This window comes from Diadema antillarum, unplaced genomic scaffold, assembly GCF_040938485.1.
Source record: "Diadema antillarum isolate AM-2024a unplaced genomic scaffold, OU_Dant_1.0 seq00001497_RagTag, whole genome shotgun sequence".
Lineage (NCBI taxonomy): Eukaryota > Metazoa > Echinodermata > Echinoidea > Diadematoida > Diadematidae > Diadema > Diadema antillarum.
Window position 1 is genome coordinate 510901 of NW_027272234.1, and position 13920 is coordinate 524820.

Sequence of the window (13920 nt, forward strand, 5' to 3'; positions counted from 1 at the left end):
GTGGAGGATGAAGAGGGCGGAGGTGGGATAGACAATTATTTCATACTACATTGTAGCAGCACCCGTGGAAATCCACGGGTCTGAGGGGTTTCATTTTTTTTTTCTCATAATACGATTTTGCACATTTTTATTGAAGAAATAAAAAGAAAAGTCTTCTCATTCTTTCGTTAATTGTGCTGTCTTCTAAATGACCACCCTTCCCAGAAATTCAATAATACATTTTTGTAGTATGTGCCCGGCGATCCGGTCCATTGGTTGGGATCATTCTCGCCACTACTTGCTTTTATTATAGAACTTGAGTTTCGAGGGGTTATTTGCACCCGTTCAAGTTCAACAGTTGTCTTGTTGCCCCTCACCCCTCCCCCCCCCCCCTCACGCACACACACATTTCCACCTCCGCAGGGCAAAAAACAAAAACATTCAGGGAAAATTACCAAAAACGCAAATGAGATTCCCCGAAAGTTCTGCCCACAGATTGTTCCCGTCGAAAAGGGAAGATATTAACACTATGACTTTAATTACCCCCTGCTCTTGCATCCACGCAGGGAATACACGGCTGGTCTCAAGGCCTCGGTTTGTTTTGTTTTTTCATATTTCTTTTCCCCACGTTATGAGAGAAAAATAAAATATTTTCTTCTTCATTTGCTCCCTCCTTTTTGTTTTTAATAACCAAATCTTGGCTTGATATATCATAGAACCATCATCTGCTTCAGACTGTACATTATCATAATTAATATTAGGCCTACAATATTATTGCTCAGTATGATTGTTATTATTATTATTGTTATTATTATTATTATCATTATTATTATTATTGTTATTATTATTATTATCATTGTTATTATTTGGAGAGGGGGAGATCATAGTCATCAGGTTTAATAGGGAGTAGGGTCTCACGACCTCGTTTTTTTCTTTAATATTTTTCCCATGTTATGGAAGAAAGAAGAATAATACATTCGTCTTCATTTACTCCCTCTTTTTTTTTGTTCCCAAAACTTGGTTTGATAGACCATAGAACCACACATTCTATTTCCACTTGTAATCTTAAAAATAGGCGGTCGGCAAAGCGAGGTTTTCCCCTACGTCCGCTCATCTTATGAATATGTATGATTACAGCAGCTCTGCAGTAAACGAATGGACACAGTTGCGCGTGTAATCTGATATGGAAGGGTGACCCAAATATATTTAGCCGTCCTAAACAGTCTGTGTACAATATGACATCGGACTTGAGAGCAAACGGCGAGCAAACTAAATGACGTACCTGAGCTGCATAGTATTCTGCAGTTGTGCAAAATACAATTAAATAACAACGTTCGTTGTTTTCATTTGGGGACGCCAATGACGAACTGTACGTAAATGCCCTTATAGTCCATATCACGCGCACGCAGATATAGTGCTTCGTGTAACCATCGTCAATACATTACATACCCGTAACAGGCGGAGGCAAAGGTACATCACAGAACTATAAACAACAGTGTAGAGTGTGTAGAGTTCTGTGAGGTACATTGTGTGTGTGCGTGCGCGTCCGCCGGAAGATGTCAGAGATTTCGCTGCATCCATCCTCTTTAGTATCCCACTGTCTCTGCAAGCTAAAAGATGAACGGTCGAGAAAGCAAGAGTCCAGCGCAGGTTCGGTGAATATCACAACACTCGGCTCTTTCGTCACGCACAAAAATGCATTATGCATCGATCTAATTAATTTTTCTTTTTCGTCCTCGACGTCGACACGGGGGCGGAGCGGGGATGAAACTCGCGCCATTCGATGCAGGATACTCTCCTGTTTAAACACACTAAATAGTCCATGGGCCAAGACCCGAAAAATGGGTTGTTGGTACCACCCGAGGTGGCAAAACCGTTTTGGTGTCATTTTGTTTGTCGGACATCTCCAGATACGCTTATCAAGCTATGATAGCATTTCCAAATGAGTAGCTTAGTCATAATAAATGAATTTTAAACCAATTTGGTCTCGTGTTTATATCCCTAGGGCTCTATACAGTACTCCAAAATCTTCGAGTGATCCCTGACGTCACTCCAAAATGAGTGAAAATGAGCATTTTCACTCAAAATTCACTCCAATTTCACTCGAAATTCACTCTTTTTTGTATTCACTCTTTTTAGAGTGAAAATTTTCACTCGATTTTTTTTTTAGAGAGTACACAACAAGTATAGAAAAAAATGTGAAAACAGTTCATACGCAAAGCACAATGTTACATAACAGGGAGGGGTATACAGGACGGATCAAAATGGAGATTGAAATTCGCTGATCTGGCTATAAGGTGAGTGGCTGAGATGACTGCCTTCAATGGGGGTGTAAGGGATGAACAAAGAGAGCATACATGTAATGACCGTCTGGTCTTATTCTAGCTAGGGTTGAAACAATGATAAAGAATCAATGGGCATTGTGAAAACGAATGCAAATGAAAACATGAGTGTTTGGAAAACTAAAAGTTGAATCAAATTGGGGTTACACATGTACATATATAAAATAGAAGAGTCTTATAGTGTGTGAATACCCGTGGGGGAGTGGAATAGGTTTCAAAAGACACCTTGGCCTTCAATGGAGGGGTACAGACCCTGAAAAGCTGTACAAAGAATGAATGTTGTTTGGATTCCATAACGTCTTGACAAGAGTATTGTATGTTTAACACATTATGATTAACACATTATGAGCATAGGGCAAACGAAACGATCTAAGGAAAACACACAGGTGGATATCAATGAAGAGTGTATGGACGAGTTCTTTGCACTCTGTATGCAATGGGGGACAAGAAGAAGAAATGCTGTACATCAAATACATGACTTTAGTTTCCGTTTGGGGGGAAAATTCACAACAGGAATAATCATACGAGCCCGAAATTCAACTAGGATAAAATTGTACCTTAAGAGGACGGTTGATATACAGTACATGCATTTTTATATATTCATTTGCTAAACAGTTTGGGTGATAAGCCAGTTGGCAGTTGATTCGAAATGATCACATAAGAGCAAAATACAGGGTTGTTTGAATACTTTTGGTAGCATTATAAAAACAATAAGCAACTACTAGTTGTTCAAGGTAATTGCTATTTAAAGCATTTGAGGTGAAAAAGGTGAAAAAGAAATATACGACTTGTACAAAATTTTTAGTATATCATGTGGAAAAATACTGTAAATCGCCCAAGTGCCTTTAGTATCCTTCTTCAAGGGAGATACACAGCAGAAATACACATACACATAAAAATCGTAAATTTAGCTTGTCACATAACTGACAAGGGTTTTAATAGCATAAGAGTAGGTCGTTAACATAACACAAAATTTAATTACTTATGAGCAGATTAGAAAAAGCAAGCATACACTACTCAGTATTTGTTTGCATAGGGTAATCATAGCTCTGAGCATAAGGATTTCAGACAAAATGCGAAATTGGAGGAATGTGGCGGACATGTTGCGTATCACGTCAGTGGCTTTAGTGACAGTTTTGGAGTGAGGCTTTGAACAGCAATGTATTGAATTCTTAATTCAGTCGATTTCGTAACTGATAGCAATAGCATTTAATGCTAATACGAGATGAGTCAGTGTAAACAAAAGGTGGCCTTTGATTGTAATTTGCCATGTAATTTAAGGGTAATTTGCTAAATGACTTAGGGGTAATTTAAGGGTAAGCCACATGGCAACTGATTTGAAGTGAAGGAATGGGTCATTGAGACAAACATTCAAAGTCACCAACTTCTTCTGCGGGAAACCAAAAGCAACAAGCATAGCATTTATTGTACTGTTTGAAGTAATCATCAATTTCAGCATGAGATAGGAAATTTATAAATGGAGCGAAAATATCAATTCATATTAGAGATAGACTGTAATATCACATCAATGTCTTTTCAAGTAGGGGCCCCACATCATGTTTTTAAGTCTACTACATCATCATGCAGTAAATGTCTTTTCATTTACATTATGAATTTTATCAGGCTATAAACGTCAACAATATATGACTCTGTCGATACATCACACTGAAGCATGGTGGATAAGACTCCTATCTTTAAATCCGGGGAAACGAGTTCAAATCTAGTCGACTACTTTCTACTTTAGACAAGACGTTTTTATCTATTATATCTCTCTTAAGCTAGGTGTATAAATGGGTACCTAGTAACTTTAAACTGATAATGGCAGAACCCAGAGCAGTGGCAACACTGTAGAGGCTATCCTTGATGAACCGAGAATCATCAAGGTGCGTATTAGGACGTCAACAAATGACATCCGGCTTCTGCACCGTGTCCTTACTTTTACACTTCATTGTTCTGTGGTGATTATAGGAAAATCTTCATTAACTTCACTGTGCGGCTTGTGGCACCGAAGGACTGAAATGTGTCATTTGAATCGAGTGATTTACTAAATATAATTGTTATTTCTATCTTTAGAGAGGAGATAGCGGAAGTTCGAGTATAGGAGGCTTGGCGCGCGGTAGACGAACCATGTACGCCATGCCGCAATTAGACTTCACTGGCGGACCAGATCTTGTGTTAAGTCCTTATCAAAACAACAACAACAGCAACAACAACAACAAAAAGAACAAAAATAAAACAAAAGCACCCCAACCCCCAACAAAAACAAAACAAAACAACAGGTTTAAGTGTCACTCATGACAGGAACATGCCTCAGTCAGCGACATTATTTAGTTTTTTTATTGTTATCTTAATAATTATTACCCTTATTTTATGAACACAGCTGTATTTATCATCATTATTTTAGCAGAGCTTAAATGGAAGGGAAAATTCTTTGATTGTGAGTTCGAAGCTCCTTTAAGGGGAAATCTGGGACAAGTAAAACTTAATCTAATTAGAAAGAGTAAAATCTCACAAGCACAGACAGCAATGAAACTTTGAGAAAAAAAAATTGGATGAAAATTAAGGAAATTATAGAATTGTTTCGTTTCGCAAATTTTTATGAAACTGTTCGTGAACGGTCAATGTGAGTATGCAAATTTCTAGCGAATTAATGGTGTCATCTCCTCACAATTTGCTTTGCGGTATAAAATCATGATATTTCCAGCTTTTTTTTTTTTTTTTGATCAAACACAACATTCCTAAGTCTCAAATCCTGATATATCTGACTAATCATTATTTTGATGGCAGTCAGCCAGGAATAACATTATGTTTCTCCCTTTAAGAGCAGAGAGAGTGAATTTGCGTAGTTTCTGTACATGATCATTGAAAATTTGTGAGATGATAACATTGTCAGCTCTCTCGCATATTCATATCAACCTGTTTTGCAGAAATTAACGAAACTTCACAGTGTCGTAATTTTCCTAAATTTTATCGCTTTTTGAGCAAGCTTTGACTGTTGTGCTTTTAAGATTTTGCTCTTTTTTTGTGTGTAAAACTAAAAATTGCATGGTCTGATATACCCCCTCAAACATTCGTCCAGATCACGAAGAATACAAAGCTGTACCTCTGTTGTATAACCAGTCAGCCTAAATTAAGCATGATGAGGAAGTGGAGACTTAATAGCTGACTTGTCTGTCAAAATAATGGTGATTATGAAATGGAGCAGTCGATTCAGGGAAAAACAGTAAAGACGGCTACAAACGAACGCGCCTTGGCTCTATGCTAGGATAGCAGAGTCATAAGCATAAACTAACATGTCTAACATGCTAGATCCTCTAAACATATGTCACATAAAGGCTTAGTTTTGTTCTCAAGTATGGTAGGTTGAATATATGAAAGAAACATTAACATCCCATGTAGTATTGTATGGAGAGCGTGGGGTCGAAGGTTAAATGATACATGCGATGAAGTGGGAAACTATAAAGATTGTGACTCAATGGTATATTGTTGTCAAAATAATGGAAGCAGAAGAGAAGAGAAAGAGAGAGAGAGAGAGAGAGAGAGAGGGAGAGAGAGAAGGAGAGAGAGAGAAGGGGGGGGGGGGAGGGAGGTAGAGGAGTAAAAAGTATAACCACGCTAGAAGTGCCATAGGTGCCTACTACAACATTTAATAGTAGACCTCTTCCACAAATGATTGACAATTTCTGCAGACTCAAGCAAAATTCCTCGGTCGTTTAATTTTGCAGGGAAGAGAGAGACAGGGAGGGAGGGAGGGCAGTGGAAAAATATAACCATGCCAGAAGTGCTATATAATGAAGCATCAGATAGGAAATCTCTTCCATAAATGAAGCATAATTTCTGCAGACTCAAGCAAAATTCCTCTGTCCTCTGTCTGAGAATGATAGCTATAGCTTCTTTCTTATGTTTCTGCAGTTCATGAATATACGTATACGTACATGTGTGTGGAATTGAGACCCGTCCCCCCCCCCCCCCCCCCCCCCAAAAAAAAAGACATGTTCGGAAGACAAATATAGCCCATTTAGCAGGGTCTGGCGCCAAAGTTTTCGACTTGTCTTTTCAGGTGGAAAGCCGACATTCAAGGTCGGAGGGGTTAGATGGGGGGGGGGGGTGCCTCAGACAATTTATTGAAAAGGAAGCGTCTAACATCCACTCAGGGCCACTATCTATAAATTTACCTGATGAGACTTACCTGATGAGGCCCTGTTATTATCATTATCACTCTTTCTATTATTGCTGTTGTCAGTGCTGTTATTACATGTATCACCATTATTTTCTTAATCATTAGCATTGTTATTGTTATTATTAGTATTATTATCATTATTATTATTATTATCTTTATTATTCTTATCAGTAGTAGTGGTATAAATATAGTAGTATTAGTATCGTTATAGAATTGTAACAATCAACATTATCACGATCATTGTTAGAGTACTATTATCAGTGAAAATGAATTAACCAAGGTAACACTCTTCAGCAAAGGCAATCTCCTTCCACGGGACCTTTCGACCATAATGAGGCAATCTCTGTGACGTTATACACGTATTTCATCTGTGACTTTGATGACGCAGATTTGGTCGCTGTTTCACTATGTGGGTAAGCAACGCCGTACTGGTTATCGTGGGCATCGCAACGGCGTTTTCCTCCAAACTTCTGGACTTTCGTCGTCTTACGAATGATAATTGCTATGGCCAACACCGGCATAATGATAATGGTAATATTGATAATTACAATAACAGTTATGATTACCTTACTAAGAGTAGTAAAGAATAAATACATCACAGGAGTATGATAGTCATAATAACTGCTTCTTATTAAACGTTTTTACAGAAATCGTATAAGAGCGCTGTGACAATACAAGACATCACATGCAGTAGACCATACATATACAATTCCCAAATTGCTCAATACATGTTCATGTACATGAACTGGAAACTGTAGGGGTGGGCATAAAACGCGCAAATGAAACCGGTGAATTATAGCACGGTGAAAGTCGATCTGATAATATATTCCATGCAAATCGTTGCACACCTCTCTTACAAAAGATTCACGCGCTTTCTTGAATCTTGTTCGAGATTTAAGCGGGAAAGAAACAAATTAACGATATAAAACTGTATTTAAGTGTTTGCCAATTTTACATATAAAAAAAGAAACTCAATTGCGAAACATGATAATCTTGCCAAATTTCGATTGCTGCTTTCTGATTAAAATGTCGCCTTTTTTTTTTTTTTTTTAAGGTTCTTGTTAGGTACAGGCGCACAAACCCCGCCAAAAGATTAAAAACGAATAAACGAACATCATATCCATCCAAGTCCTAAACCTCCCGAAACGAACCAAATGTGAACAAACAAAACAAATGAGGAGTTGTCGGAAATTGCGACATCGTAAACGAGGTATACAGTCAAGGTCATCAACCGACATTCTGTTGAGAAAAATCAAACAAACGAATGAACGAACATTGTATGTTGAAGAGACAACCTAACCCTTTTCCTTAGTGATCTAAACGTTGTGATTTCATGAAAACCCCGTATTTCTAACCAGAAATTCCGGCTAACCAAAATGGGAGCCTCACATCCTACATGATAAGCCTAACGTCTGTCAATGTCTGTGCACTCGGCGAACCTAATAGCTAAACAAGGTTCGTCCTGTTCGAAGCTTCTTCATTTTATTACACGAGAACCCAGGGGTGACAATGGTTCTTGAAATATTGTTTGTATATTATATAGGACCTATTGGAGGCATACGGAGACATAATAAATGAAGAAATGAACATTCAAATCTCATTAAATCAAATTACCGAATTTCTCAGCTTAGTAATATTTATCCTCCAACTTATCATCGGTTTGAATATACCACTATATACCGGTATAATTCTATCCAACATTACGTCACTATGTCTCCTTGTCTGCATGAATACAAGGGAGAGAGAATGAGAGGTGGGTGGAGTGAGAGAAAAAGAGAGATAGCGACAAGGAAGGTGAGGAAATATGAATAAAAGTCCATGGAAAGAAAAATGTATAATGAATACGCAGGTTCTCTGTTCAAGACTGCTCAAATTTGTAGTTGACGTATTGCAACTTAGGAGGAAGCGTCAGTAAGTGGATTTGACATTGCTCTGTCTGTCAGGCCATGCTTATTTCCTTAAATCTCGGCTGCCTCTGCAGCTACCGACGTCCAGAGAAATTGGTAGTTAGAGTTATTGGAGTATGTTCATGTGTTTCATAATACCCTATCCGCTGCCTCTTTTGATACTTAAAAGTCTTGGTACTTTTGTGATGATTTCTCAAATCATGTCCGCAGACGGCGTTCAAAATCCTAACTTGTTAATCCATCGGACACGTAATCTTAGTATTTAGAAGTAAACCAATGATGAAAAATCACCTTGGCTAGAAGACAAGGAATAAAGACATTTCAGAACTAGAAGCAAACAAACAAACAAACAAACAAGCCCACTTCTACGCATCTCGTTTACAGCGAGGAAATTCGGTATGATTTTGTCTTTATTAGCAGCTGACATAATGACTGGCTATACTCAACTGCACTAGTATAATCGTGTGACCGTGCTAGTGGGTCATAATAATGGGGGGGGGGGGGTGGTACTTCGATATGTTTCAAAGAGGTTAAGAAGTACAAGTTGTACTAGTATAATCTCTCGCAACAACAACAACAACAACAAGAAGTGAGTGAGTGAGCGCCTAGACAGCTCATCATACTGCTCCATCTCTTTTTGCTTCAATGTACTGTGCAGTGGATTTTTGTGGTATAGGATACCGAGATATTATGTTCATGACCAAATTGTTGTGTATTGGGTCAGGATCCACCAAGACCGCCCTGAAGCTGCTAAATGGTCAAATGTATGACGTAGTTGACCACATATTTATTGCCATGATATGGCTCTACACACTTGACTGGGGTGCCATGTCTAACAGACCTACTTGACTGAGCAACCTATGGGTCTTTTGAGAAACCACAAAGTCTATTCAACTACCAAGTACAGTGCTCTTCAATGTGTTGTCCGGGATAATAGTTCCAAGCCTCAGCAATGGAATTCCCTAATGCCTGCACAATTGCCCTGACACTGCTACTATTCTTTGGATTAACCCAAGCTTGCAGGGAGCCATGCATGCTGTGTACAAGAAGTACCTGCATGTACAGAAGCTATAGGAAATCTACAGATGGATGGAAATATGCATCTACAAGGACCCCATACTGTGCAAACTCTGAGTCTACTTTCCAGCTTTTACTAAAAGCAGGAGATGTGGATCCCAACCCTGGACCGGAAGGAGATAAACCACCTATGAGACCGAAAAATCTCATCCAAAAGGATGGTATACCACCCTTCGTATCACATCTGCCTAGCTCGAGGATTATTCGTTTACAATGACATAACGTTTCTTCATAGTCTGAACTCCCCTCAATATGTGTCACAGTCCCAGAGGCTGCCGTTGGATGTTTGGGAAACAATATCTCCCCTCGGAATTGAAAAACAACAACAACAAAAAACAACCAACAAAAAACAAAAACAAAAACGAGACGAAGCAAAGAGAAAACCGGACAGTTATCTACATCACCCATGAATTTGACTCATGAGTATAAATCAGCCAGGTGAGCTTTACACATCGATGGGAAAGGATTAAAAGTGTCACATTTGAACATCTGCAGCCTACCAGCAAAGTTAGACTATCTGAAAGATTTACTCAAGAATTATGAACTTGATATATTTGCAATGTCTGAAACCCATCTGGATAATACAATACTGGATTCTGAGTTAAATATAGATGGGTACAAGATAGAAAGACTTGACAGAAATCGAAGAGGAGGTGGGGTGGGAATGAACATTGCCGACAGTGTCACATATGTGCGTAGATGTGATTTACAATCATATGAGTTAGAGGCTTTGTGGATAGAAGTCTAATGCACCAATACCAAGCCCATTTTAATAGGAACGTTCTATCGTCCTCCAAGAGCCAATGTTGATTATCAAAATCATATTGATGAATGTGTATTCAGAGTAACAGAACTGAACTGTGCAGTCATCGTGCTTGGCGATTTCAATTACAATATGTATTGTAAAAATGAGTCAAGGTTTGTTGACAAATTGTGCAGGGAGAATTATTTGAAGCAAATTGTTAATGATAAAAGATCCAACCCGTGTTACTGAGACCAGCAGAACTTTGATTGATATTGTAATGACAAACTTCCCAAACAATATTTTTGTCAGAACAGAGTGGTGAATCTTGGTGTCAAGGACCACAACCTGATTTATGTTGTACGGAAATTGTATAGACCTATGTAAGTTACCGCCCAGATTAATTACGTACAGATCAATGAAAAGGTTTGACCCTAATTCTTTTGTAACAAACTTGAGTGCAAAGGATTGGGGCAGCTGTCTCGTCCCAAGTGATCCTGATCAAGCGTGGTCAATGTGGAAACATTGTTTTTGGATGTATGTGACAAACATGCCCCTCTCGTAACACACAGAGTCAAAGGTAATCAAACAAAGTGGGTCACTGAGGAATATGTATCTCTATCTTATTTGAGGGATAGGCTGAAGAAGAAAGCAGAAAACCCAAGACCAAAAGCAAAACTCATGTGTAATTTGGAGACAATACCGCAAAGTACGGAATCATCTGAATAATCTGCGTAACACACTGAAACGTGATTATTATCGAATGAGTGTCTCGGAAAACTGAAGAAATCACAGACAACTGTGGAATGTTTTAAGAGAGCTAACTCCAAGTAGAAAGTCTGCTGCTGAAAAGAGCACAGAGTTGCAGATAAATGATACTCTTGATCATGACATTGGGAATATTGTAAATGAATTAAACAGTCATTTTGTGTCAATTGGTACAAATGTTTGCTGTAATGAAAGATCCTTATGTACCCATGTCACATATAGCCGTGTACCCTGTGTTGATTTCAAATTTGTTGAAATTACGGAACATTTTGTGTTAAGTGCGCTACAGAAATTACAGATAAACAAAGCAACTGGTCTGGATATGATAGGAGCACAGTTGCTGAAAAGTGCAGCCCCAGCCATTTACACACAGCTTACTCACTTATTTAATATGACACTAAGATCTGGTAAAGTACCTTGTGAGTGGAAAGAAGGTAAAGTCTCCCCTATCTACGAAGGTGAAGATAGAACAGACAAAAATAATTACAGATCGATTTCTGCAATACCAATTGTCATGAAAATTCTGGAGCGTGCAGTACACGATCAACTGCAATCTTACCTGCTAGAGCATGACTTACTTGCACCACAGCAGTCTGGTTTCCGGAAGGGCCACAGCAATCATACAGTACTCACATATTTTTCTGATTATTTGTTGAAACAGATGGATCAAGGGAAGCTAACGGGAGTAGTGTTTTTGGATTTTCGTAAGGCCTTCGATACCGTAAACCACAGCCTTCTTTTAGAAAGGTTATGACTGTATGGTGTGCAAGGTATGGAATTGGCCTGGTTTACTAACTATTTAGAGAACAGAAGACAGAAAGCAGTGATTGGTAAAGTAGAATCCAGCTTGGGTGAGCTTGACTCGGGAGTTTCCCAGGGTTCCATATTGGGACCCCTCCTTTTCTCTATTATGATAAATGATTTACCCAAGGTTACAACAAAGTGTCAAATTATGCTGTATGCCGATGATGCTGTTCTCTTCTACAGTAGCTCAAATCCACAAGAAATAGAAAAGACTCTGAACTCAGCACTGCGATCTGTACATGACTGGGTGACTGTAATTAAGCTGGCCCTGAACTTTCAAAAAAAACAGTACATGATATTTGGTTTGCCACATAATTTGTCAAAAGTGTCTCACTGTATCTGCATCAGTGTAAATGAACATCAGCTTTCCTAGGTTGACACTTTCAAATATCTCGGAGTCTGGTTAGACCCATTGCTCACATGGAAGGAACACATTCAAAATACCAGCAAGAAGATTGGCGCAAGAATTGCTCGACTGTGCCGTATTAAAAATACCTACCACGAAGTAGTTTAAAACTTCTTGCGAATTCACTCATTATGCCCCTCTTTGAATACTGCTGCAATGCCTGGTCAAATTGTACACAAAATACAAAAGATGTAATAATCAAACAGCATAAAAAGATGGCCAGAGTTATTACAGGGGCTAATGTTCGAACTCCAACTCAGGCAGTATTAGATGAATTGAGATGGGTACACATTGAAGAAAGGTGGAAGTTTCACAAATGCAAAATGGTATACCATGCTCTAAGTACTGAATCACGTCCGTACTATCTGTCAAACATGTTTGTCCAGTGCCAATCATTACATAGTCACAGAACTATAGAAGTGCAATAAATATGGGTCTGATCTTGCCAAAAACCCGGACACAGATGGGAAAACGGAGATTTTCCAATGAAGTAGCATTAATCTGGAACCAACTCCCAAATCATTATGAAACAGGCATCCTCAAAACAAGCTTTTACTAATCTGTACTGGAGGAGATAGTGAGAAACTTGAGAATAAGCAAAATATTTGGGTTGTTAAGTTTATCTGATATCAAATTGTTTATTATCTGATTTTGTTTCTTTCTATCTCATTCTTTCATGTGTGATTAGTTTGTGTGCAAAATGTCTTGTAGTGAAACATATTTTTTGATTTGAAAGACAAGAGTAACAGGAATATAGTTTTATTTCATATTATGATGTATGTTTCATTACGCATGGAAAGTGTATCAAATGATATCCAGTAATGCAAAGTTAATGATAATTATATGATTTTTTTTTGTTAAGAATAATGTTTATATGAAATGTTTTTTTTTTTAAATTTGTTTGACGATATAAGTAAATTTTCTCCTTCTTTTATAGGGACCGAGTTTGTAGGGCCGTCGAAGCGGGTTCTGGTGGGCAACGGGCCCATGGTGTCGTTCTCCATCGGCTACGTTGTGCTGTCCCTACTGGCCTACCTCATCAGGGACTGGAGACACTTGCAGCTTGCCATTTCCATTCCACTCGTGGGCCTTTTCCTCCTAGTTCCGTACGTCACTATCATTCGATTTACTAATGCAGGCCTATAATTCAAATTTATCACATACATGGTTCGTGCACACATACATGTATAATTTCCTTTTCTCTCCGTCGGTCCTTCTAGGGAACCAAGTCTTTCTACAGGACGAAGTCCTTTTAGCCTTTGTTAAAACTGTTTTCATGCTGTACATTACCCCGGAAAGAGGTATCCACGTGAAAATGCTTCGGACACAATTTCGGGATTGCTGGTAGACCAAACTCGGTTTCCAGCAATTAAATGAAAGTAATTGAGATGTGAGTGTGATTATTGTTTTACGAGAGATAACTTTAAAGGACCGAGGTCTATTTCTGAAAGACCTATAAACGGAGATCTATGAAAGGCCACAGAAGATCTTTGGAAGACCAACAGACATAACTATCTGAAAGACGAACAGAAATTGCTGAAACACCAGCTGCAATCGACGGACTTTGCTGATGTCGTTTGCTGACATCCTTTAATAAGCTGTAGAAGTCCGGATGCTCCTTTAGCCACGCCAAAGTGTTCTCTTATGTTTCAGAGAGGCTTGCAATGATTCCCGTTGTTTCCCTTTCGAGATATTGCTGACAAACCGCCTGATTC

General features: G+C 38.6%; 1 protein-coding gene across 1 annotated transcript in view; it reads left to right on the forward strand.

Moving 5' to 3' along the window:
• LOC139710083 (organic cation transporter protein-like) overlaps window positions 1-13920 on the forward strand; it is a 73995-nt gene that overhangs the window by 46353 nt on the left and 13722 nt on the right. The window contains exons 4-6 of the mRNA XM_071622027.1: window positions 546-573; window positions 9556-9646; window positions 13143-13311. Coding sequence (XP_071478128.1) covers window positions 546-573; window positions 9556-9646; window positions 13143-13311 — 288 coding nt within the window. The remainder of the gene's footprint in view (window positions 1-545; window positions 574-9555; window positions 9647-13142; window positions 13312-13920) is intronic.